Source organism: Molossus molossus, unplaced genomic scaffold (genome assembly GCF_014108415.1).
Source record: "Molossus molossus isolate mMolMol1 unplaced genomic scaffold, mMolMol1.p scaffold_m16_p_21, whole genome shotgun sequence".
NCBI lineage: Eukaryota > Metazoa > Chordata > Mammalia > Chiroptera > Molossidae > Molossus > Molossus molossus.
Window position 1 is genome coordinate 6916855 of NW_023425357.1, and position 26404 is coordinate 6943258.

Genomic DNA, 26404 nt, shown 5'->3' on the forward strand with positions numbered 1-26404 from the left:
TTTATTTCTGAGAGCTACCGTGTTTTGTTTCATACCAGCACGGAGGCAATGCACAGAGGACGCCAAAGAACAGAAGCTGCCTGATAGAGCCCAAGGAGAAACAAGAGGCCCCGCTGTCCTGTCCCGGGCTCCTCGGTCCCCTTGATCTGTTTCACAAACACTGTGGTGTACTGAAGCCGGCCCACCAGACTGCTGAGTCACAGAACTAAAGCGATCTCAACAGACCCAAAGTTACTGCTCACTCCCTCTCCCTCGAAAGCACAGCCATTTTATTTGAGGGCACGGAAATCAAAATAGGAGGAAAGTTCCAGGCGTGTGGGATCTGTGGGGGGATCCGGCTCTTCTCTGTCCGAGATGGAGTGGGTGGCACTTCGGCGTCAGTCGCCCATGGGCAGCCACAAGGCCTTGGTCCGCGCTGCCCGAAGCTCCAGCTCGGGGCCTGCTCCTTCGGCCTCCTGGTCCCAGGCGCGCGGGCAGCCCCTGCTCACCCACACGGGCTTGAGGTTCCCAGCTGAGGCCCATTCTACAAACTGGGAGCCCTGAAATGGAAACGGGAGATGCCTGTGTCCTCTGGCTTGTTTGCCAAGCAGCTGCTCCTCTGGCAACAAGACTATTACTGAGGGGAAGGAAGGCTTGACCTAGGCCGCGCCGCTGTGACGCTCAGCTCCTGGCAAGCAAACCACGCACATGCCGGGGAAAACGGGGCTGACCTATGTGGCTAAGGAATTTCCTCCCCGCTAGCAGCCCATGTTCAAACGGGGCCTGGGTTTTTTTTTTTTTTTTTATCCTCACCCGAGGACATTTTTTCTATTTTTTGTTCAGATAGAGTGTGGGAGGGAGAGAGAGAGAGAGAAACATCGACGTGAAAGGGACACGTCGAGTGGCTGCCACCCGCACGACCCACCAGGGCCGGGGACAAACTGCAACCGAGGTACATGCCCTTAGCGGGAACCGAACCCGGGTCTCAGGACCGCAGGCTGACACTCTAACCGCTGAGCCAAACCGGCCAGGGCGGGGGCCTGGGGTTTTTGTTGACAAGGAGTTTCCATCAGGAGGTTGAAAGAGGGTAGACGACGGGTTTCTAACGGTTACTATGGTGTAGTCCTTATCGATGGGCTGTCCAATAAGATTAGGTCTTTGGGCCAGGCGAGGTCTCAGGCTGTTGTTGCTAAACACATCCTGTTCCTTAGCAACCAGGGCTCTAAAGGGGCGGGCCCTCAGAACCTGGTTGCTAAGGAGTTTCTGCCCCTTAGCAACACTTTTTTTTAATCCTCACCTGAGGATATTTTTCTATTTATCTTCAGATAGAGTGGGAGGGAGAGACAGGGAGGGAAAGAGAGAGAGTGAAACATCGATGTGAGAGGGACACATCGACTGGTTGCCTCCTGCATGACCCCGACCAGGGTCAGGGACAAACTGCAACGGAGGTACGTGCCCTTGGCCGAAATCGAACCTGCAACTCATTGGTCCGCGGGCCAACACTCCACTGCTGAGCCAAACCGGCCAGGGCGAGGAGTTTTAAGGGGGCAGAGCCATGTTCCCAGAAGGGGAGGCGTCTATTGCGGAGTTTAGGACACAGAAGGCGGGAAAAGAAAGGGTACCTGGGCGGATCCGAAGTACCACAGGGCCTGGACGTCCTGGTGCAAGGCCAGGCAGCGCGCCAGATGGTCCCGGTCTCCCGTCACCACACTCACCAGGCCCGCTGGCAACAAGGTGGCCATGTCCTAGGGGACGGGAGAGGGGCCGCCGGGGTTAGGGAGGAAGGAGTCTGAGACCCCGAGGGCAGTGGGGGCAGGGAGTGAGCACCTGGGGGAGCGGCATGGGGCTCCCAGAAGGAGCGGGACTGGGGTCATGACTGGTGAAGGCTTGTGGTCTGAAGAACATGGTCACTGGCTCTAGAGGGTGAAGGCCTGGATTCCCGGACTGGGGTTACCATGGTTACCAAGGGGCGAGGGCGAGAGCCGAACTCCTGCAGGCCTTGTCTGTTGCCCCAGGTGCTGCTGGGAGCAGCAGCAGGCAGCCAACTGTACCTGGCAAACCTCCAAGGCTGGGATGGGACAGGTCCCGCTGGGCACCAGGACCACGGTGTTGCCATAGGCCAAGGCAGGGGCCAGCAGGGACACAAAGGCAAGCAGGGGCCACTCGTCCGGGCACACAATAGCCAGCACCCCCAGCGGCTCCCGAAGTCGGAGCACAGGGCCTCTCAGCTCAGCTACCTGCAGGGACAGGCGGGAGGTCAAAGGCAGGGCAGGGTACCTGACTCCCTTCCCATGATACCAACCAGGGCCGGGGACAAACTGCAACTGAACCCGGGTCTCTCTGGACCACTTCCATCATCTGCCCCTTCCCTCCTCACATCCCCATCTATGCTTCTCCATAGCAACTCCAATAATTATATACCCAGATGATGGTTCAGAGCCAGAGGGCCAGGGTTGAGGTCCAAGCTCCACCACTCATGAGCTATGTGACCTCGAGCGAGTTACCTAACCCAACTGGGCTGTAGTTTCCCATCTGTGAAATGAGGGTAATGATTGTACCTATTTCAGAGACTTGTTAAAATGAAGAGCTAATGTGTACAGAGAGCTCAGACCTTGGGCCATGGGTTTGTGTGTGTGTATACCTTAAAAAAAACCCTTTGTGATTGATATTTACTAAACTGTGTACATTTTAAAGGATACAATTGATACATTTGTTGTTGTTAATCCTCACTTGAGGATATTTTTCCATTTTTTTGTTCAGGTAGAGTGGGAGGGAGAGAGAGGAAGAGAGAGAGAAACATCGATGTGAAGGGACACATCGAGTGGCTGCCACCCACACGACCAACCAGGGCCGGGGACAAACTGCAACTGAACCCGGGTCTCTCTGGACCGCAGGCCGATGCTCTAACCGCTGAGCCAAACTGGCCAGGGCTTTCCACTGATTTCTAGATAGAGTAGAAAGGAGGGAGGGAGGAAGAGAGATAAACATCCATGTGAGAGAGACACATCGATTGGTTGCCTCCCACACGACCCCAACCAGGGCCCGGGACAAACTGCAACCAAGGCACGTGCCCTTAGTGGGAACCGAACCTGGGCCTCTTTGGTCTGCGGGCCAAAGCTCTAACCACTGAGCAAACCAGCCAGGGCTCTACACTTTTTAAATCTGACATCTTTCACTCAGCATAGTTATTTGAAAGTTCACTCATGCTGTGGCATGTTCACTCCCTCTGATTGCCAAGTAGAATTCTGGCTACTATGAATAATGCTGCTATAAACATTTGTGTCCCTGGCTGGTTTGGCTCAGTGGTTAGAGCGTCGGCCTGTGGTTCAGAGACCCGGGTTCGGTTCCTGCTAAGGGCACGTACCTCGGTTGCAGTTTGTCCCCTGCGCTGGTTGGGTCGTGTAGGTGGCAGCCACTCGATGTGTCCCTTTCACGTCGATGTTTCTCTCTCTCTCTCCCTCCCACTCTATCTGAACAAAAAATGTCCTCAGGTGAGGATAAAAAAAATAGATAAATAAACATTTGTGGTCCTGGCCAGTTTGGCTCAGCAGTTAGAGCGTCAGCCCGTGGACCAGAGAGACCCGAGTTCGGTTCTGGCCAAGGGCACGTACCTCAGTTGCCGCTCGTCCCCGGCCCTGGTTGGGGTCGTGCACAAGGCAATCAGTCAATGTGTCTCTCTCACATCGATGTTTCTCTCTCTCTCTCCCTCCCACTCTGTCTGAAGATAAATGTAAAAATACCCTTGGATGAGGATTAAAAAAAAAAATCACATCAAGCATTTTCTCCAACCACAATATGAAACTAGAAATCAATTATAAAAAAAGAAAAACCTGAGAAATACACAGACACATGGCTCGACAACGTGTTACTATAAACAAGGACTCGGGTAACAGTGAGATCAGGAAGAAATCAAAAGAGATCTTGAGACAAATGAAAATGAAACACAACCGCAAATCTCTATGATACAGTGAAAGCAGTTCTAAGACAGAAAGTCACAGCAATAGAGGCCTACCTCAAGAAACAAGAAAAATCTCGAATAATCTAAACTTCCACCTAAAGCAGTGGTTCTCAACCTTCCCAATGCTGCGACCCTTTAATACAGTTCCTCATGTTGTGCTGACCCCCAACCATACAATTATTTTTGTTGCTACTTCATAACTGTAATTTTGCTACTGTTATGTCTTAGGTGACCCCTGTGAAAGGGTCGTTCGACCCCCAAAGGGGTCGCAACCCATAGGTTGAGAACCGCTCACCTAAAGGCACTAGAAAAATAACAAAGAGCAAAGCCCAAAGTGAGTAGAAGGAAGGAAATAATAAAGATCAGAGCGGAAATAAACCAAATAGAGTCTTAAAAACCACAAAAGAGCCCTGGCTGATTTGGCTCAGTGGTTAGAGAGTCGGCCTGTGGTCCAGAAAGACCCGGGTTCGGTTCCGCTAAGGGCATGTACCTCGGTTGCAGTTCGTCCCCGGCCCTGGTTGGGTCATGCGCGTGGCAGCCACTCGATGTGTCCCTTTCATGTCGATGTTTCTCTCTCTCTCCCCTTCCCACTCTATCTGAATAAAAATGGGGAAAATGTCCTCAGATGAGGATAAAAAATAAAAAAATAGAAAACCCCACAAAAGATAAGTGAAACAAGAGCTTGTTCTTTGAAAAGATAAATAAGAATGATAAGACTTTAACCAGACTCATCGAGAAAAAAAGAGAGGACCCAAATCAATAATATCATAAAAGAAAGAGAAGTCATAACTGATACCACAGAAATGCAGAGAATTATAACAAAATACAACAAACAATTACATGCCAACAAGTTGGACAATCTGTAAGATGTAAACAAATTCCTAAAACATACAATCTTCCAAGACTGAATCAAGAAGAAACAGAAAATCTGAACAGATCAATGACAACCAATGACACTGATTTAGTAATAAAAAACTCCCAACAAAAGTCCTGGAATGAATGGCTTCACAGGTAAATTTTATGAAACATTCAAAGAATAATGAACACCTATCCCTCTCAAACTATTCCAAAAACTTCAAAAAAGAGAAAGGCTCCCAAACTTATCTTATGAGGCCAGCATTATTCTCATTTCAAAACCTGACAAAGACGTTACAAACGAAGAAAATTACATGTCGGTATCCCTGAAGAACACATATGCAAAAATCCTCAATGAAATATTAGCAAACGGAATCCAGCAATACACTGAAAACATCCTACACCATGATCAAGTGGGATTTATTCCTGGGATACAAGGTTGGTTCAATATCTGCAAATCAGTTAATGTGATACACCAGAAACAAAATGAAGGATAAAAATCATATGATCATATCAATAGATGCAGAAAAAGCATTTGACAAAAACCCAGCACCCATTTATCATTTAAAAAACCCCAACTCTCAGCACAGTGGGAATAGCAGGAACATTCCTCAACATGAGAAAGCCATACATGACAAACCCACAGCTAACATCATACTCAATGGGGAGAAGTGAAGTGTTTCTCTTAAGATCAGGACTAAGACAGGGATGTCCACTCTCACCACTCATTCAGTATAGTACTGGAAGTCCTGGTCATAGCAATCAGACGAGAAATAAAAGGCATCCAAATCACAAAGGAAGAAGTAAAACTGTCATTATTTACAGATGACATGATACTATATATAGAGAACTCTAAAGACTCCACCAAAAACAAATAAATGAATTCAGGAAAGTAGCAGGATACAAAATTAATATTCAGAGATTGGTTGCATTTTTATACACCAATAAGGAACTGTCAGAAAGAGAAACTAAGAAAACAATCCCATTTACAGTTGCATTAAAAAATTATAAGACATTGAAGAAAGAAACTGAAGAAGATACAGATAAATGGAAGTATATACTGTGCTCATGAATAGAAAGAATTAACATCATTAAAATGTTGATACTATTCAAAGCAATCTATAGATCCGATGCAATCCCTATCAAAATATCAATGGTATTTTTCCATAAAACTAGAACAAAATAATCCAAAATTTTATATGGAATGATAAAAGATCACAAATAGCTATAGCAATCTGGAGAAAGAACAAAGTTGGAGGTATCACACTACCTGATATCAAACTATACTACAAGGCTATAGTAATCAAAACAGCGTGGTACTGGCATAAAAACAGGTACAGATAAACCCATACCTATGTGGTAAATTAATATATAACAAAGAGGCAAGAACAGATCATGGGGTAAAGACAGTCCATTCAATAAATGGTTTTAAAAAATTGAATAGAGCCTTGGCCAGTTTGGCTCAGCGGTTAGAGCATCGGTCCGTGGACCACAGAGTCCCGGGTTCAGTTCTCGCTAAGGGCACGTACCCCGGTTGCAGTTTGTTCCCGGCCCCAGTTGGAGTTGTGTGGGTGGCGACCACCTGATGTTTCTCTCTCTCTCTCTCTCTCTCTGCCCCTTCACTCCCGCTCTGCCTAAAGATAAATGCAAAAGTGTCCTCAGGTGAGGATAAAAAAAAAAAAAAAGGATAGATACATGCAAAACTATGAAAGTAGACAACCTTCTTGTACCATACATAAGAATAAACTCAAAATGGATTAAAAACTTAAATGTAAGACTTGAACCATAACAGTTCTAGCAGCTCTGGCTGGCATGACTCAGTAGTTGGAGCATTGGCTCACGCACCAAAGGGTCGAGGTTTCTATTTCCCATCAAAGGCATGTACCCAGGTTGCAGGTTTGATCCCTGGCCCCGGTTGAGGCACGTGTGGGAGGCAACCAATTGATGTGTCTCTCTCACATGGATGTTTTTCTCTCTCTCTCCTCTTTTAAAAAAATGTTTTTATTGATTTTTTTAGAAAGAGAGAGAGTAACATTGATGTGAGAGAGAAATATCAACCAGCTGCCTCCTGCACGCCCCCTGCTGGGCATCGAGCCCACAACCCAGGCATGTGTCAGGACTGGCAATAGAACTGGGGCCTCTCAGTCCACTGGACAATGCTCAATCCACTGAGCAACACTGGCCAGGCACCTCTCTCCTCTCTTTCTCTCCCCCTCTTCTCTCCCTTCCACTCTCTCTAAAAATCAGTGGAAAAAAGATCCTCCAGTTAGGATTAACAACAATAAAAAAGAGTAAAATCTTATTGTTTGTGAGAACATGGATAGACCTAGAGGGTATTGTGCTAAGTGAAATGAATCAGTCAGAGAAAGAAATACCATATGATTTCACTTATATGTGGAATCTCAACAACGAAATAAATGAACAAATAAAAACAGAATCATAGACACAGGGAACAAACTGAGGGTTGTCAGAGGGGAGAGGAGGTGGGGGGCTGGGAGAAAAGCTGAGGGGATCAAGAAGTCAAACTGGTCGTTACATCATAGTCACAGGGATGGCAAGTACAGCACAGAGAATCTAGTCAGTAATATTGCGCAAACTTTATTTGTACAACATTAAATATTGTATGCATGGTGGGTTGAATTACTGGGGGTATCACTACAAATTTTATAACTGTCGAAACACTATGCTGTACACTTGAAATTAACATAAAATAATAATAATAAAAAAGAAAGACACTCAAGAAAACGATAAGCCAAGCCAACAGACTGGGGAAACATTTGCAAAATACATGTCATTAAGGTCTCGGACCCAGAATACATAAAAAACAATTTGCTTTTCAATAATTAAAAAATAAAATATTTTTCTTTATTGATTTTTAGAGAGAGAGGGAAACAGAGAGAGAGATAGAAACATCGATGAGAGAGAACATCCACTGGCTGCCTCCTGCATGCCCCCCACTGGGGATCGGGCCCACAACCTGGGCATGTGCCCTGACTGGGAATCGAACCGGCGACCTCTTGGTACATGGGTCGACGCTCAACCACTGGGCCACACCACTGGCAGGACATAAAAAACTCTTCAACTCAACAATTAAACCAATTATAAGGGTTAAGGATGTTACCAGCCACTTCACTGAAGAGAGATGACTGGCAATCAGGCACATGAAAAGATGCTCAGCGCCACTAAAGATTATTTATTTATTTTATCCTCGCCCGAGGATATTTTCCCATATTTTGTTCAGATAGAGTGGGAGGGAGCGAGAGAGAGAGAAACATCGACGTGAAAGTCACACATCGAGTGGCTGCCACCCGCATGACCCAACCAGGGCCGGGGACAAACTGCAACCGAGGCAGGTGCCCTTAGCGGGAACCGAACCCGGGTCTCTCTGGACCGCAGGCCGATGCTCTAACCGCTGAGCCAAACCGGCCAGGGCTAAAGATTAATCATTAGTGAAATGCAAAGCGAAGTCCTGGCCGTCTAACTCAGTTGGTTTGAGTGTCGGCCCAATACACCAAGGTTGCAGGTTCAATCCCCGCGCAGGGCATGTATAAGAAGCAACCAGTGAGTGCGTGAGTAAGTAGAACAAACTGATACTTCTTTCTCTCTCTCAAATCAATAATAATTAAAAAAAAAGAAATGCAAACCGAAGCCCACATTTAGGCATAACTACATACCTATGAAAACGGCTAAAATTTTAGCCCTGACCAGTGTGGCTGGGTTGGTTGGAGCGTCCTCCTATACACCAAAGGGTATACACTGGGTTTGATTCCCAGTCAGGGCTCAATCCTTGGTTGGGGTGGGTTAGAAGGCAGCTGATCGATATTTCTCTCTCTCTTTCCCTTCCTCCCTTCCTCTTTCGAAGATCAATTTTTTTAAATGGCTCAAATTTTAAATAAAAATGGATAATTCTAAAATGTTGGTGAGGATGTAGAGAAACGGAAACACATACGGGGATAGCAAAATGGTACAAAGCTTTGAAAAACTGGCAGTTTCTTGTAAAATTACATATCCGCTTATCACACCATCTAGCCCTCTGATTTCTAGGTATTTACCCAAGGGTGACACAATCTTCTGTTCAGACAAAGGCATGTATGCAAATTGCTTACTCATAATAGCTAAAGGCTGGAAATACCCAGCTCTCCAGCGACTGGTAAGTGCCAGAGCAAACGTGGTACACACGGAAGGGACTATTCAGCTATGAAAAGAAATGCAATGTGCATGAATCTTAAAAGCAATGAAAGAAACCAGACACAAAACACTACATAGCCTGAGTCCATTGATGCTCTTCTGGAAGAAACTAGAAGAACAGTTTGGTGGTTGCCAAGCGCTTGGAGTGGGAGGAAAGGGATTAGTCAGAGGGACAGAGGGAAGGAAACCCTCCGGGGCGATGTGTGTATTGATTGTGATTATACAACTATATCTCTTTGTCAAACTCCATCAAGTTGTATACCTGAGAAGGGACAGTTTACTACGTATGTATTATACCTCAGTTACTTTTATTATTGTTGTTAATCCTCACCCAACGATATTTTTTCCATTGACTCTCTTTTTTTCGTCACCCGAGGACATTTTCCCATTATTTTGTTCAGATAGAGTGGGAGGGAGGGAGAGAGACAGAGAGAGAGAGAGAGAGAGAGAGAGAGAGAGAGAAACATCGACGTGAAAGGGACACATTGGCCCTGGCCGGTTTGGCTCAGCGGTTAGAGCATCAGCCTATGGTCCAGAGAGAGACCCGGGTTCGGTTCCCGCTAAGGGCAGGTACCTCGGTTGCAGTTTGTCCCTGGCCCTGGTTGGGTTGTGCGGGTGGCAGCTACTCGATGTGTCCCTTTCACGTCGATGTTTCTCTCTCTCTCTCCCTCCCACTCTATCTGAACAAAATATCAAAAAATGTCCCCGAGTGAGGATAAAAAAAAAAAAATTGTCAAATACAGCCCTGGCCAGTTTGGCTCAGTGGTTAGAGTGTCGGTCCGCGGACCAGAGAGTCCGGGTTCGGTTCCCGCTAAGGGCACGTTCCTTGGTTGCAGTTTGTCCCCGGCCCCAACTGGGGTCGTGTGGGTGGCGACCACTCGATGTGTCTCTCTCACATCGATGTTTCTCTCTCTCTCTTCCACCCTCTCTCCCTCCCGTTCTATCTGAAGATGGGTGCAAAAATATCCTCGGGTGAGGATAAAAAAAAAAAAAAATTGTCAAATACGGCATGGAAGGACCTGGAGAACATTATGCTAAGTGAAATAAGCCAGTCAGAGAAAGACGAGAACCATATGATTTCACTCCCATGTGGACTCTAAGGAACAAAAAAAACTAACAACAAAACAGACTCACAGATAAAGAGAAGGCTGACAGCTGTCGGGGTGGCGGTGGGTGGCGGGGCTGAGCAAAAAATAAAAGATAAAAGACGAGAAAGAACTCATGGACAGAAAACAGCATGATTGCTGGGGGCAGGCGGAGGAGAGCGCAGGGGCAGTAAGTGGTGACGACCGAGACTTGACCTGGTGCACACAGAGCACACCGCACAGTTGCTGTACTGTGGGACTGCGTGCCCGGGACCTGCGTGACTTTGTTAACCAGTGTGACCTCCACAAACTCAATACAAATACAAAAGTAAAAACTGTCAAATAAAAAGTAAAGTCATGGCTACAACCCATTAGATTGATTTTATGGCCCAGTTTACCGAGTCACTGACAATTTGAAACGCTAATCGAAAGTGGGCCGTATGCCCATTATACACATGAGAAGATCGAGGTACGGAGAGGTGAGGCTACTTGCTGGTGATCACAGCTTAGGCCGCCGGTGGGGCTCACTCCAGAGCCTCTGCTCTGACCCCACCCCAGACCGCCCGCCCTGTCTGCCCTCCCAGACCCCTCACCTGCAGGCTGTGGCTCTGGGCCTGGGCGCGGGCCCCCCAAGCCCGAAGCCGCCTCACGCTCAGCTCCACCTCCGCCTTGGCAGTCTTGGGCTCCACTCCGTGTCGCTCCAGCCCCAAGACCAGGGTGGGCTCCCGGCGCTCCAGGGCAGCTGCGAGCGCCCAGAGCAGGGCTGCCCGGGCCCCCGGGGGCTGGCTCACCCAGCTGTGGCGGACAGTGCACACTGGGGGCTGGTATCCTCCTGGTCCTGGAGCCCTTACCCTGGGGTCCAGGCCCCGTGGCTCATCCGCCCCAGGAGAGTGAGAAGCCAGACCCCTATTCCGTCAGCTGTGGGAGCTCAGATTCCACAGCCCACCAGCCCTCGAGGTCCAGACCCCACAGCCCATCAGCCCTTGGGGGTCTCAGACTATGCCTCACGCCCTCTGGGTTTTCCTGTGTGACCCCACTTACCCAGGGGCAGCCTGGTGAGCAGCCTCCACGGCACCTCGGATATCCTTGGCTCCACCCTCAGCCACATAGCCATGGACTTTGCTGTGGGAATCCTGGATGGGCCTGGAGCTCCGCGCCCCAGGAGCCTGGAAACGGCCCCCCACGAAGAGCCCATAGGGGGGTGCTGGGCTGGAGCAGGGTGAGGTGTGAGGTTGAGTCCTGGGGCCCAGGTCTGCTCAGAGCCCATGCAGCACCCCACTGGATGGACCACCCCAGCTCCCATGAGCGCCTGGGTGACCCCAAATTATTGGCCCCATGAGTCTCTGGGAGATCAGACCTTCATTTAGCAGAACCGAGACTCGTCAGGCCTGGACAGTGGATGGGAGGCCATAACACCCAGAATGCAGTTCTCAGGGGGACTTGGAGACCCTTCGATGGCTCTAATGAACCCCCTTCAGTCCAGGGGGAGCCTGCCACAACCTCCCTTTGCCCCTTCCACACCCACGCACAGCATTCTGGGAGTTGTGGCCCCTGGAACAGCTCACCTGGGACCTGTTTCAGGCCCAGCTGGTAGGGTTGAGGGGACAGCAAGGCCAAAGGTGTCATAGTTCAGATGCTCCGAAAGGTAGGGCAGCCGGGCAGGGGTCCCCAAGGGTCGCAGGTACTCGTACAGACCCTGTGAGAGGGGCAGTGTCAGAGGACGAAAGGCGGGCGCAAGGCTGATGAAGGGATGCTGGTGGCGGCGGGGGGGGTGCACTCACATCCGGGCCCCCATGCCAGGATGAGCCACTCTCCTTGCAGCCACCTGTGGGCACTGCAGGGTCCCTGAGGCTGTGGGCATTGATCCAGACTGTGCCCATCCGGAGCCTATGGGGAGAAGGGGACGTCAGAGGGAAAAACAGGAAGCTGAACGGGTGGTGAGTCAGAGGCTGGGGAGAGAGACCCAGAGCGAGACGGAGACGCGAAGGCTGAAGCCTGGACTATCCCGACAGGCCCCTGGCTGTGCCCCAGTGGGCGCCGACTGACCCGTAGCCCAGCTCCAGGGCCTGCCCCAGCCTCTCGCTCCACACGCTGGCACTGCCTCCTCGGGGCGTCCCGTTGGCCAAGGCCAGTGCCTCCTTGGCTGTGCGGAATGGGGCGGCCACGACCAGAGGCCACGGCACCTGGAAAGGTGACGAGCGAGTTCAAGCAGCCTGGCCAGCCCCTCCCTCCAATACCCCACCCTTTGGGGGACCAGCGTCCAGCAGTCAGCAGCCCCAGACCCAGGCCAAAGGGTTACCCCACTTGGTCACCCGCTGCTGCGGCCCATGTCCGGGTGCAGGTGGGCGGGTGGAATAGATCTTTGGAATCCTAAGGGCTCACCTCTGCCTGGGTACACGGGGAGGCTGGGGGCAGGTCAGAGACCAAGGTTGGGGGGAAGAATGGGCTCTCTAGGGGCACATCGCCTGCCTGGAATACCTGGGAGAAAGAAATGGATCTGAAAGTCCGCCCCCCGGCGTCTCCTCCCCAGGAACCCAGAAGCCCAGGCCCCCCGTACCTCCTCCCTCAGACCCAGGTCCCGCCTCCCCTGGCACCGTGGAGCCTGCATGTGGCTCACCTGTGCACCCTGGCTCCGGGCCTCCCGCACATAGAGCTGGGCCAGGTCGTGTGCAGCAGCCCCTCGGGCCCCCATGTCCACGGCCCCGTCCAGCCCTCGGCCTCCGCGAAGCCGCGCCATCCGCACCATGAGCCGCCTCATCGTCTCATCCCACAGAGACTCCTGGATGAGAAGCCTGAGGCCCCCCTATTAGGAAGAAGGGTGTCAGGGTGGGGAAACTCAGGGCCCATGTTGGGGGGACACACAGGCAGAGGTCAAAGGAGCATCAGGGAGAAGTGGCCAAGGAACCTGGAGACCCTCCGAGGCCCAGACCCCAGGCAGGAGGTGGGGTTACAGAAAGTCAGTGATTCAGAGTAAACAGAGTTTGGAAAACCAGGGACATCAGCCCTCAGAACTTGGGGTCCTGCAGGAGACATAGCCCTGCCCCTGAAAGACGGGGCGGGGAGGAGACCCGGGAATCTGCAAGGAAGGGTCCCACACATGCAATGGTGTCAAGACAGCAGCCGGGCGCCCAGAACTGAAAATAAAAATGAACGGACAGGCGGGCCCTGAGGTCTGGAGACAGACATGCACGGCCCCCAACCCAAGCACATTAGGGGGCCCCGCACAGAGTCTCACCGGGCTGCGGTCGGACCAGGCTGCATCCACCACGCCCTCCACGGCCGAGTCCACATCCGCCGCTTCGGTCAGTAGCAGCAGCGACTCGGTCCCCAGTGCCAGGCCCAGCTCGGGACCCACGCCCGCCAGGGTCCGACGAAGGGCACGTCCTTCCTGGGAGACCCCCCCCCCCCACACACACACCTCAGGGTTCAGATAGGGAAAAGCCTTCCGGCCCCCCAGCCCTGTCCTGTCACCCTCCTAGCCCTGAAGATACCTCCACCGCTCCGCAGAAGGCCACCTTCTGGACTCCAGGCTGGGAGGCCAGGACAGGCCCCAGGGCGGCTGGGCCACTGAGCACATTGAGGATTCCTGGGAACTGGCCTAGCTCCCCTGCCAGCTGGGCCAGGAGCAGGGGCGTCGGGGAGGCCGGGGGCACCAGGACCACCACAGTGCAGCCTGGGGAAGGACCCAGGAGTCTAGGCCCCCAGCCCCTCCTCCCTCAGACCCAGGAGTTTGGGCGCCCAGCCCCTCCTCCCTCAGACCCAGGGGTCCGGGCCCCCAGCCCCTCCTCCCTCAGACCCAGGAGTCCAGGCCCCCAGCCCCTCCTCCCTCAGACCAGGAGTCCAGGCCCCCAGCCCCTCCTCCCTCAGACCCAGGAGTCCGGGCCCCCAGCCCATCATTTACCCACAGCCAGGGCAGGGCAAATCCTCCACATCATCTCAAGGAAGGAGAATGTAGGTGGCATGATGAGACCAACCACTCCTGCAAAACAAATGGGGTGACTGGGACAGGTACTGCTGGGTCCTGATGAAGGAAGGGGCTGGGGGCCAGGACTCCTGCTTCTCACCCATGGGCTCCCAGCCTGCCAGCGCCTCCTCCTGGGTGTGTGCCTGAATTGCATGGTATTGGAGCAGTTGCTGGGCCAGCGGGACATCCCTGTCTCGAACCTCTCGAACAGCCCGCCCAGTCACTAGGGACTCCAGGGTCCACAGAAGCCGCTGGTGCTTCTGGATCATCTTGGCCAGCCTGTGGAGAAAGCAAGGTCATGTCCCATGTCCCTCAGCCTGGTCAGCGTCTTGGAACACATATACCTGGACTACAATGATCCCCATGAAACCCCTGGGGCACCCCCACCATTTACCAGGGGTGGAGGACACTAGAGATGCATGGGATATGTAGTCCAGGAAACAAAACCTGAGGCTCTGTGCAAAGATGTTTGCCCACCTGTGACCCCCAGAGGTGCTGGGGCTTAACTCTCATTTCAATTACATTTTGGGAGATGGAATCTCTTTCTTTTTTTTTTTTTTAATCCTCACCCGAGGATATTTTTCCATTTTTTTGTACAGATAGAGTGGGAGGGAGAGAGAGGAAGGGAGAGAGAGAGAGACACATCGACGTGAAAGGGACACATCGAGTGGCTGCCATCCGCACGACCAACCAGGGCCGGGGACAAACTGCAACCGAGGTATGTGCCCTTAGCGGGAACCAAACCCGCGTCTCTCCGGACCGCAGGCCGACACTCTAACCGCTGAGCCAAACTGGCCAGGGCTGGAATCTCTTTCTTGAGCTGCCCCAGGAATGTGCTAGAAAATGGGCTTTGGGGCTCCACCAGCCCCGATGAGCTGCTGAGAAATGAATCCCCGATGAGCCCCAAGGATGTTCTGGGGAATAGAGGCTTTATTATCACTAGTCCCAGTGAATGTTTTAGCCACTGAAGGCCCCAAGGCATGCTGGGAATATGAGCCACTGTGGCCAATGAATTCCGTGGGATGTTGGGAACGAGGGTCTTTGTTCTCAAGTCGTCCCCCACCTCCCTCGGTCCACGCCTCAGCTGCATCACCTAGTCAGGTGCTTGGCCCGGGAGGCCCCGGGGAGTCCACGCCAATCCTCCAATGCCGTCCTGGCTGCCTCTGCAGCTGTTGCCACATCCTCCGCCTCTGCCAGGAGGCAACTGGCCAAGTTCTCTCCTGGGGAGACAAATGGGGGGAACCCAGACGAAGAGGGGGGAGGCCGTGTCAGAACTGGAGGGGGCTGACATTTCCGGGCTGACACGGGCAGCAGGCAGTATAGGTGGTCCCCAGCTCTGCTGAGAGTCTGTTTTATCATCTGACAAATGGGGATAAATCTATTGGTCATCGCTCTGACTGCCTCCCACAGGCAAGGAAGGGATTTTAGTGAGGGTGGTGACTTCAAAAATGGTCCACAGGGACGTGGGACCATATTAGAATAATTAGCATCCAGAGGAACCAGAACTTCCCAGCCCCCCAGACCCCCCATGAGCTGCTCCCTGCCCTCAGGGCCCTGAGCAGAGAATATCTTTGGTGGGTATGGCTGGGGGCATGGATGCCTCTTCCGCCCCTAATGACTGGAGGACACCTCCTACCTGTAATGGGATCCTGGCAGGGCACAGAATTCCTGTGTTCTGGCTTTAACCACTTTCCATTTACGTAGTGACTCAAGCACCGGTCCTGGGTGTCCAGCCAGGCCTGGGGGAAGGGAAGAGTTTGGAAAGGGATCTGGGAAGCAGCTGGGGGATCTCAATCCCTACCCAGTGTCCTCCGGGAGGGGAACACCTGCTAATTCTTTTCCCGTGTTTCCTGTGTAGGTGGAAAATACACATAAACGTAAGAGACACAATGTAAGTTCATCATTTAAACCATTTTAAAGTGTACAATTCAGTGGCATTTAGCACACTCACAGTGTCGTGCAACCATCACCTCTAATTCCAGAACTTTTCGTCACCCCCCAAAGAGAACTGCGCAGCCATTAAGCAGCTACTCTCCCATCCTCATTGCGCCCAACCCCTGGAAACTACTCATCTGCTGTCTGTCTCTATGGATTCGCCTAGTCTGGGTTTTCCACATAAACGGAATCCTATGTGTCTTTTTATGGCTGGCTTCTTTGGCTTGCCATGGAGTTTTCTCTTCTTTTTTTTTTAAATCCTCATCTGAGGATATTTTTCCATTTATCTTCAGATAGAGAGGGAGAAAGAGAGAAACATCGATGTGAGAGAGACACATCATTGGTTGCCTCCTGCACGACCCTGACCTGGGCTGGGGACTGAACCTCAACCAAGGTCCGTGCCCTTGACCAGAACTGAACCTGTGATTCTTTGGTCCACGGGCCGACACTCTAACCACTGAACAAAATGGCCATGGCTCCTCTTCTTTTTTATTCTTGCTATGGTGTTTTCGAGGTTCACCCATGGCGTAGCCTGTACCAACACTTCATTTCTTTTTATGGCTGTATGGTATTCCTTATCTAGATGGCCCACATTTTGTTTATCCATTCATCAGTTGATTGGGATTTGGGTTGTTTCTACTTTTTGGCTATTGTGAATCGCACTGGTAAAAAATTGCAGAGGGGCAACCTAGTATGGGGGTCCCTGGAGTGAGGAGCCACACAGCCAGGGTTTGAATCCTGGCTCTGGTACTTACTCATGGTGCAGCTGTAGCCGGATCTTATAATACCATGGCCTCTGCTAAGCAAGTCAGCTGGGAGGTGGGGATGACAGTCCCTCCCTACCTCACAAAGCTGTGGTAAGGATTAAATAAATCATATGTATTAGATATTCAGAGCAGCACTACTTAAGAATCTCTTGCCCAGCCAGTGTGGCTCAGTGGTTGAGCGTTGACCCAGGCACCAAGAGGTCACTGGTTAGATTCCCAGTCAGGGCACATGCCCAGGTTGTGGGCCCGATTCCCCGTGGGGGGCAGGCAGGAGGCGGCCAATCGATGTTCTTTCTCATTGATGTTTCTATATCTCTCTCCCTCTCCCTTCCTCTCTCTCTAAAATCAATCAAGAAAAAAAAATCTCTTATTGCCCTAGCCGGTTTGGCTCAGTGGTTAGAGCGTCAGCTCAAGGGTCCAAAGAGTTGCAGGTTCAAGTTTGGCCAAGGGCACGTTCCTCAGTTGAGATCTGTCTCCGGCCCTGGTCGGGTTGTGAAGGAGGCAACCAGTGGATGTGTCCCTCTCACATCGATGTTGCTCTCTCTCTTCCTTCCTCCCACTCTATCTGAAGATAAACAAAAATACCCTCAGGTGAGGATTTAAAAATAAAGAATCTTTTATTAATTTGATTGTAGCTCACCCTCCACATTGGCTTCACGTTTCTCTGTCCCTGGTCCGGTCTTCCCCAAATCCTTGCTAAATCTAAGACTTGCTTCCCACTTTTTTCCTTCCAAAAACTCGTCTTCACATCCCTGATGCCACAGTCTTCTGATTTTTCTCTTCCCCTGCCAACTGGCCTTTCTCCTTTTTCTGTAAAGTCAAATGGTCAGCCAGAAGTTCCCAATTCAACCCCCTCTCTGGGGAGGTGGGGAAGAGACACTTTTGAAACAACTGAAAGTATCTGAACACGAGCTGCACATTAGATATTAGAGAATGACTGTTAATGAGAAGTGTGAAAACGGCAGGGTGGTTATGTTCCATAATGAGTCCTTATGTGTTAGAAACAACGAGTCAAGTTTTTATGGGAAAATAACGTGACATCCAGGATTTAAGCCCCTCCAGAAAAGGAGAACACAAAGGGATACAACGTTGGACCCAATGTCAATCGTTGTTAAGCTCAGTGATAGGTACATGAGAGTTCAGAATATTAAGTACTCGGTGGAATTTTGCAAAATTTCCCCCCAAACAAAAACAAAACTCTAAAAGAATGTCCACAGGGTCCTGGCAGACCACAAGTGTGAGAAGAGGGCCTGGTGGAGACTGAGAGCCCACGATTTGTCTAATAAGACCAACTGGCCCAAATGGATCCAGATGATTTTTGTCAGGGAATGGGAGCCAAAGGTTGCCGGATTTTGGGATTTTTATTTTCAAGAGAAGCTGGAAACCCGGATGTTTACATGGAATTATTTGTCCATTAATTCACATTTTTACAAATTAAGTTTAGGCCAAAGAAAACATGTTTGTTGGCTGAGTCTGGCCAACAGACTACAAGGTTGAGACCTTGGCTTGGGGAGAGGTGGGGGCACCACAGGCTCTGGAATCTGAGGGCTCAGGTTCAAACTTCAGCTTCCTCTTTTAAGCTGTGTTGACCATGGGCAAATTACTTACCTCTTCAAGCCTCTGTGTGCTGTCGCTAAAATAATGACAATACTCCCCTCCCAGGGTGGTTTTGGGGGATTCAATACAATTATGCTAAGCACAGAGGGTGGCATATAAAAAGCACCCAATAAATATAAGCTTTTGTCACATGGCTATTTCATGATATTTCACTTCTAACTCCCAAGTGTGGGAATTCTCTGTACATCTTCCCAGTTCCTTTTATCCTCGTCTACAGTGTTTCCATATAATCTTGTCACTCCCACGGTTCAATTATCTTTCTACATTGGTGCCTCAAAGTAGACCTGAGGTTCAAAGTAGTATTTGACTCCTGCACATGGCTCATGCCTGTCCCCAGGGCCCTCACACTTTCAATATGTAACGCTCAGCTCAGCATCTTTCCCCCAAAGCCTGCTCCTCCAGGGTTCACCATGGAGGGAAGGGGGGCGGGGCAGAAACAACCACCCAGTCACAAGGCCAGACCCCAAGTACTGTCCTGGCCCTCTCAGTTCCCCAAACCCTGTTCCTCACGCTTGGGTGCCAGATGACCCTGCGAGATGACCACAGTCCTATGGAGAATTCCGAGGGACCTAATTATAGAAAATTCAGGCACTTTCCTTATCTACAGGAACCTCCAGACAGTCCTACGAAATTCTGAACACCAAGGGTCACGGAAGCATCATCACGATTTTAAGAGGCCCTGAGGACTCATGGGGGCCCATGGGACATTCAGAGAGGTGGTGAGGGATCATGTAGGGGGCCCTTGAAGGTATTCTGAGGGGTTGTGGGTATAAGTTCTAATGTATTTGGGGTTCTTTTTTTTTTTATATCCTCACCCACTCTAGGACATTTTTCGATATTTTGTTCAGATAGAGTGGGAGGGAGAGAGAGAGAGAAGCATGGATGTGAAAGGGACACAGCGACTGGTTGCCACCCGCAGGACCCAACCAGGGCCGGGGACAAACTGCAACCGAGGTACGTGCCCTTAGCGGGAACCAAACCCGGGTCTCTCTGGACCGCAGGCCGACGCTCTAACCGCTGAGCCAAACCGGCCGGGGCTATTCTGGGGTTCTGAGAGTTCTTGAGATCGACCCGGGTTCGGTTCCCGCTAAGGGCACGTACTTCGGTTGCAGTTCGTCCCCGGCCCTGGTTGGTCGTGCGGGTGGCAGCCACTCGATGTGTCCCTTCACGTCGATGTTTCTCTCTCTCTCTCCCTCCCTCTCTACCTGCACAAAAAATGGAAAAATATCCTCGGGTGAGGATTTAAAAAAAAAAAAAAGGAGGTGAGAGTTCCCGAGATCATAGAGGAAGTCACACAAGTACAGAGGAAGCCCTGAGGAATCACGGGGACTCCACGGAAGTTCCGGGTGATTAAGGGAGCCCCACAATAATTCTGGGGGGGGTGCCCTGGAGGACCACGGGAAGCACAGGATGTACTGAGGAATCATAGGAAGTCCAGGGGGGTTCAGAGGTGCCTTGGAAGATCACGGGAGCCCCAAGGGAATTTGAGGGGGGTTCTGAGGACTCACTGGAACCCCTTGGGGTGGCGCGGGTCAGAGGAATCGGGGAAACACCGCCTGGAGTTCGGGCTGAGACGCACGAGAACCAGGGACGGCGGGAACAGACTCAAGGGCCAGGAGGCAGCAATCGCAAAGGCTCAAGGGAACGTCCTCCAGACGTGGGTCCTACGGGGTGGCGGGAATCACCGGAGCAAAGGAGGGCGGAGTCGCTGAGCTGCCGCGGTGGATCACGGGAATCCGCGCGCGAAACCGGGCGGCACGACGCGAGGAGGGGGGGGCAGCGCCGGCCGGGCAGGCCCTCACCAGTGCGCATGCGTGGCTCTCGGGCGCCGGGCCGTACTCCAGCGTGGTGAAAATCTCTCGGGCGCGGGACTCCGCGCTGGTGGCAGCCATCACCCGTCCGGACCGCTTTCCGCCGACTGCGGGGCGCTCTACCCCAGGGAACCTTGAGGTCCGAAGGGCGGGACCGCCCTCTCCAGCGCAAAGGGCGGGCTCCAGGAGATAGAGCGTAACCCAACCTTAGGACCCGGTGACCCCGCCCACGGCGAGGCGGGATGGTGGGCGCGCTGGACGTAGTTTTGAGCATGCGCAGTTCTCAAAGCGCGGGGACGGGAGAAGAGAACAGGGGGGTGCCTTGCAAATAGGAGAAGTCCAGATGGAGAAGGGTGGCCGTATGGGTGTGTCTTTCCTCCATCCGGTTGGCAAAAGTGCATCGAATCTAGCTCTGGGGCGAAGCGATAGTGCAGAGATCAGAAGGGGGTCTTCTAGGATGGACACTGAAATGAAGGTTTCGACAGTGTGCCAGCCTTGCGTGTCCCGTAACCGGGCCAGAGGTGGTGGTGGGGAAGGAGGGAAAGTGTGACTTGAGTCCACAGCGGAAGTGTGGCGTTGAGGGATCAGCTGCAGGGTGTAATTTTGATTGGTTGAGGTGAAAGGCGTGGCCTCATACGTAAACTCTGATTGGTTGGTAACGGAACGCGGCTGCTGGGGGTAATGAATGAGTCTTGGGGTGGTCAGAAGTGTGGCCTACTCCAATTTCTGGTTACAGGTAGACCGGAAGAGTGGCTGTTATTTACACATTTGGCACGTAGGACCTAGAGTATCTAGAGATATTGACGCCTAATAGATTTGACGACGGTATCGGTTCAGTGGAATTGTAGTTTCTGGCCAGATTCTTAGATTTCTATATACAAGAGTGCGTGTTGGGGTCTGTTGAGGGCCCAAGAAGCAGCCCCCCACATCGGGTTTTCTGGAGACGCCGAGGTCTCTTCCCCAGGGCCATGACGGACTTGAATCTGCTGGTGCCAGAGGTAAACGAGGCAGAGGCAATGGGCCCCGAGGCTGCGCGTTTCCAGGAGCTGCTGCTGCAGGTGCGGACTGACCGGGAGTCCTGTGTCCCTGAGGATTTGGGCGATTCTTTTTTTCAAAGATAGGATTACAGTTCTCACAATGCACTAGGGAGGCAACAGGGCCTACGGGAATGGTAGTTGGTTAACTCCAAGTTTGCTAGGCTCTGGAATAAAGGGGAGTAGGGTTGGGGTTGTTCTTTGGGTTCCTCAAAGGAGGAAGGGGACATAATATGTCTTATTCCCTGCTTGGCTCATGTCCATAAACATTGCTCAATAAACATTCGAGGAACAAATGAGGGGTATGATAGCACAGACCCCAAGTCTGGAAGTCATTTTCCTTCACACAGGCCTCCAAGGAGCTCCAGCAAGCCCAGACAAGCAGACCAGAATCAACACAGATCCAACCTCAACCTGGTGAGAAAGGCAGAAACCCAAAGACAGTGCGATAGATTTCCAGAGAGGCGGAGAGAGACTAGAGGCAGGGGACACAGAGGAGGGAGGAAAGAGACACAATGAGGGGGTTTAGAAACCTTGGTGGGGAAATGAACTGAGACTCAGAGGGAGATCCAAAGAGAGGAGGGGGTGGACAGAAGTGATTAGGGGACAGAGACTCCGAGACAGGGAGTCAGAGGTTCCAGGGGTGGGTAGGGGAACAGAACCAGAAAGTGGAGGACTGAGACTCAAAGAGGAGAACAGATCAAAAGAAAGACAGACTGAAGGGAGGATGGATGGAAATCAAGAACCATGTGGAGACAGATTCTCAGGACTAACCCATTCCCACCAGGCTTCTGCATAAAGACCAACTCATCTGAAGGGAAAGTTTTCATCAATATCTGTCACTCTCCCTCCATCCCTCCCCCGGCTGACATGACTGAGGATGAGTTGCTTCAAATGCTGGAGGAGGACCAAGCTGGGTTTCGCATCCCCATGAGTCTGGGAGAGCCTCATGCCGAACTAGATGCAAGTCAGTGCCCTCAGAGGCCCCAGGGCGCAGGCCCCCTAGGTCCTTTCTTCCCTAGGATTCCAGAATCCAGGACCCAGAACTCCCCTCTTACAGAACCTAGAAATCTGGATCCCCTGATCTGATCCTTTTCCCTGTGGCATATCCCTAGCCTTCTGGGCTTCTAGCACTGGCTGCATGGGGCAGTCCTGCTTTTGCCCACCTGGCCAAGCTGGCATTTCTCTTTGTCCCACTGCTGGGCAAGGGAGGGCTGGGCAGGTGCTTCATTGGCTGATCTTCTGGCCCTAGACTCGGGCCAGCTCTCTCATCTCTGTGTTTTCCTTCTCCTTCGCCCCTGTCTCTGTCTCTCTGCATTGTCTCACCTCTGTCTCTGTTGCATTTCTGTCTCTATATCCTTGTTTTTGTCTATTTACATATGTCCTCCAAGGCTTCCTGGGACCAAGCTTTGGGTGGTGCCCTGGGGAGTAGGGACTTACCAAACCCAGAACCTTCTCTTTCAATATTGTGTGATTCTTGCTGTACTGGAGGGGGCCTTTCACCTACACTGAGGAGTCAGGAAAGGCTTCCTGGAGGAGAAGATGTTGGATATAAGATTAGAAGGAACTGGAGGAGCTCATTAGGCCAAGATGGAGAAGAGAGTTCTGGGCACAGGGGACAGAAGGGTCCAGAGGCCAGAAAGAGTGATTGAACTGGATTGGTCAGTAACAGAGAGATGGAAGAAATTTACAGGGAGGAGGTCACTATAGAAGCGAGCTTTTTTTTCACCTAGCCGGTGTGCCTCAGTGGATTGAGCATCATCTCATGGACTGAAAGGTCCTGGTTCGATTCCTGGTTAAGGCACATGCCCGGGTTATGGGCTCAATCCCCAGTAGAGGGCGTATAGGAGACAGCTGATCAATGTTTTTCTCTCTTAAAAAAAAAAAAAAAGCTTTTTTTTCCCCCTAGGTGGGAGAGACAGACCACATATGGCCTCCAGTGCCAGCTGAACTATTCAGACCTTTGTCTGGATGTGCTGGGGAGCCACGGGAGGACTGTGAGCAGGGTCGGCTCTGGGACATAGTGGGGACGCACCAGAGAGAACGAGACTGGGGGCTGGTGTGAGTCCAGACTGGCAAGAGCGTGTCTTGAGTCCTCACTTCCTAGTTGTCTCTCCGTCTCTGATTCTTGTGGCTGCTATCATCCCTTGTTTTCTCCTTGCCTATGTTTGAGCGGTGGGGTTGCCCCGGACAGCGGGGGCCTCACCCCCTTTCTCTCCCCGTAGAAGGCCAAGGTTGCACCGCCTACGACGTAGCTGTCAACAGCAACTTCTACCTGAGGATGCAGGTTGGGGGCGTGGCTGCGGGTGAGGCCTGGGCAGGGCCCTATTCCTTTACCCCCCTCCCCCCAGCCCTCCCGAAGTCCTGCTTCCCCCACACCTCTTCTAGAACAGCGATTTCCTGCGAGAGCTGGTGATCACCATCGCCAGGGAGGGCCTGGAGGATAAATACAGCCTGCAGCTGAATCCAGGTGAGGGGCGGGGGTCTGAGCAGCTTGGGGACAGCCCGCAGGAGAGGCGGGAGAGGCGGGAGAGGCGGGGCTAGTGTGGGTTATTAGTCTCTTGGCTGCAAATTCCAGGGAGAGGGCCAGGCCCCCAAGGTAAATTGAGGGGATAAGGCAGTGTTTGGGGTGGGGAGGGGGCAGGCACGGAATTCCAGGTAAGGGCCAGGGTCTGGGCAGCGAGGGAGCAGCGGAGTCCGAAGCATCTCCGGGTCTGGTTTTATTGGGGAATACCCTAGGAAGGGCGGGGTTAAGGTGGGCGGGCTTCCTAAAGCCAAGCTTGGGGGTGTGGTCAGGTTCCAGGTTACCTCCACCCGGAAGCTCACAGGTGCGCACAGGGAACTCTGACCCATGTGACCTTTGACCCTGCCCTCCCTACCCACAGAGTGGCGTATATTGAAGAACCGGCCTTTTATGGGCTCCATCTCCCAGCAAAATATCCGCTCCCGGCAACGACCTCCCATCCAGGAGCTGGGGAACCTGTACACGGCTGACTCCTTGAGACCTGAGGCAGGGTGGGCTTTCGATGGGTTCCCTCTCTCATGTCTCCCCAGTGCTCTTTGCAATCCCTGCCCATCCAGGCGGTGTCCTGGGGCTCTGGGAACCCCCAGAGGAGAGAGGCTGAACTCCCACTAGAAAGGCCCGCGGCAGCAGGGCTGGAAGGAGCGGGGAAGGAAGGGAACGTATACCAGGCAGAGGGAACAGTGCAGCAAAGACCTGGAGGCGCTCAGCCCTGGGTCTGGTTCCTCCCCAGCCCTGAGAAGCCTCACCTGAACCTTTGGCTGGAAGCCCCTGACCTCCTCTTGGCGGAAATTGACCTCCCCAAACTGGTGAGCACACCCTTGACCTGAGCTGGTTAGTGCTGTCCTCTGAGTATGGCTGCCTCCTGTCCCACAGGGCCTTCAGGCCACTTCTGCTCCCCCAAAGATGCCCAGGGCATTATAAGTGATGAAACATGGAGAACTGCAGTTACTGTACCCTACCTTTCTCCTGGAATGTTAGACCCTTTAAATATGGTAGCCCAGCACTCTGCCTGGTCCATGTTCTTATCAGCCTGTGACCTGTTGCTGGCAAGGGAAGGGGGGGCTGATTCCACTGTATCTCCAGGATGGAGCTCTAGGGCTGTCGCTGGAGATCGGGGAGAACCACCTGGTGATGGGGGGCCCCCAGCAGCTGTACCATCTGGATGCCTACATCCCCCTGCGGATCAACTCTGATGAGAGCAAGGCGGCCTTCCATCGGAAGAGAAGGGTACCTGGGTGGGGTGGATGGTGGTGTGAGGAAGCGGAGACATTGAGGGGCCTGGGTCTGAGGGAGGAGGGGCTGGAGGCTGGACTCCTGGGTCCTGAATCCTCTCCCTTTCCTCTCCTCAGCAACTGATGGTGGCAATGCCCCTTCTGTCCATGCCTTCTTGACCTGGTGTCTGTGCTTCCAAGTGGGGAGAAGAAGGTGGTAGCTTCTCTAAAACTGAAATAAAAGATTTTTGCCTTTGTTCTGTGTCTGGCTAGGATTTCGTAGGGAGTGGGAGGGAGGAAGGACATTGGACTGTAGCCTTGGCGTCTCAAAGGGGTTACAGTTGCAGTTTAGGCCTCATTCTCTCCCTGACTCCTGGCCTCCAGTCTCTCCCTTCATCAGTCTCCCATGTGGTTCCAGAGCTGACTGTGCCCCTTCCTGTTTGCAACCTCTCCTTGGCTCCCCATTGCCCCTGGGAGAAGGCCCAAGCCCTCAGCCTGGCACTCCAGGCTCTGCGGTCTGGCCTTTTTTTTTTTTTTTAGTGCAAAGTCCTTTCCCCCCCTTTATTGATTTTAGAGAGAAAGGAAGGGAGAGGGAGAGAGAGATAGAAACATCGATAAGAGGACATCCATTGGCTGCCTCCTGCATGCCCTCCACTGGGGATTTGGCCCACAACCTGGGCATGTGCCCCAACTGGAAATCGAACCAGTGACCTCTTGGTGCATGGGTTGACTTTCAACCACACTGGCCAGGCTGGCCTTTTTAAAAAAATCCTTACCTGAGGATATGCTTATTGATTTCAGAGAGACAAGAAGAGAAGGAGAGAGGGAAACACTGATGTGAGAGAACATCGATTGGTTGCCTTCCATCTGTGCCCTGACCAGGAATTGAACCCACAACTTTTCTTAAAAATTTTTTTTTCTTTATTGATCTTAGAGAGAGAGGAAGGGAGAGGAAGAGAGAGACAGAAACATCAATGAGAGAGAAAATCAATTGGCTGCCTCCTGCATGGCCCCCACTGGGGGTGTGGCCCACAACCTGGGCATGTGCCCTGAACTGGTGACCTCTTGGTGCATGGGCTGATGCTCAACCACTGAGCCATACCAGCCAGGCTGCAACCTTTTGGTGTATGGAATGACACTCCAACCAACTGAGCCACGTCAGCCAGGTCATGGTCTGGCCTTCATACCTCGTGTGGCTCCTTCCTCCGTCTCACTGTCTATTTTTTTTTTTTTTAATCCTCATCCGAGGACATTTTTCCATTTTTTGTACAGACAGAGTGGGAGGGAGAGAGAAGAAGAGAGAGAGAGGGAAACATCGATGTGAAAGGGACACATCGAGTGGCTGCCACCCGCACGACCAACCAGGGCCGGGGACAAACTGCAACCGAGGTACATGCCCTTAGCGGGAACCGAACCCGGGTCTCCGGACCGCAGGCGGACGCTCTAACCGCTGAGCCAAACTGGCCAGGGCTCACT

General features: G+C 52.1%; 2 protein-coding genes across 3 annotated transcripts; one reads left to right on the forward strand and one right to left on the reverse strand.

Annotated features, from left to right (window-relative positions):
- On the reverse strand, positions 1-20379 carry ALDH16A1 (aldehyde dehydrogenase 16 family member A1). Its single transcript, XM_036274601.1, has 17 exons — positions 20151-20379; positions 15666-15768; positions 15123-15249; positions 14130-14308; positions 13967-14044; positions 13557-13738; positions 13301-13453; positions 12683-12868; positions 12448-12543; positions 12112-12248; positions 11847-11952; positions 11631-11761; positions 11107-11274; positions 10659-10860; positions 2031-2216; positions 1602-1724; positions 1-539 (listed from the first exon to the last, which is right to left on the reverse strand). Exons 1-17 carry the CDS (start codon positions 20238-20240, stop codon positions 378-380), a joined length of 2409 nt encoding a protein of 802 aa, XP_036130494.1. The 5' UTR covers positions 20241-20379; the 3' UTR covers positions 1-377.
- Positions 20186-25184, forward strand: PIH1D1 (PIH1 domain containing 1). Of its 2 annotated transcripts, none has more exons than XM_036274602.1 (10): positions 20186-20298; positions 21124-21217; positions 21544-21610; positions 21981-22160; positions 23419-23480; positions 23582-23663; positions 24079-24208; positions 24448-24523; positions 24801-24944; positions 25067-25184. In XM_036274602.1, the coding sequence occupies exons 2-10, from the start codon at positions 21128-21130 to the stop codon at positions 25106-25108; spliced, it is 873 nt and encodes a 290-aa protein (XP_036130495.1). In that variant the 5' UTR covers positions 20186-20298; positions 21124-21127; the 3' UTR covers positions 25109-25184. The 2 variants fall into 2 exon arrangements, with proteins under 2 accessions (XP_036130495.1, XP_036130497.1); XM_036274604.1 differs by lacking the exon at positions 20186-20298 and adding an exon at positions 20503-20524.
- The last annotated feature ends 1220 nt before the right edge of the window (positions 25185-26404 follow it).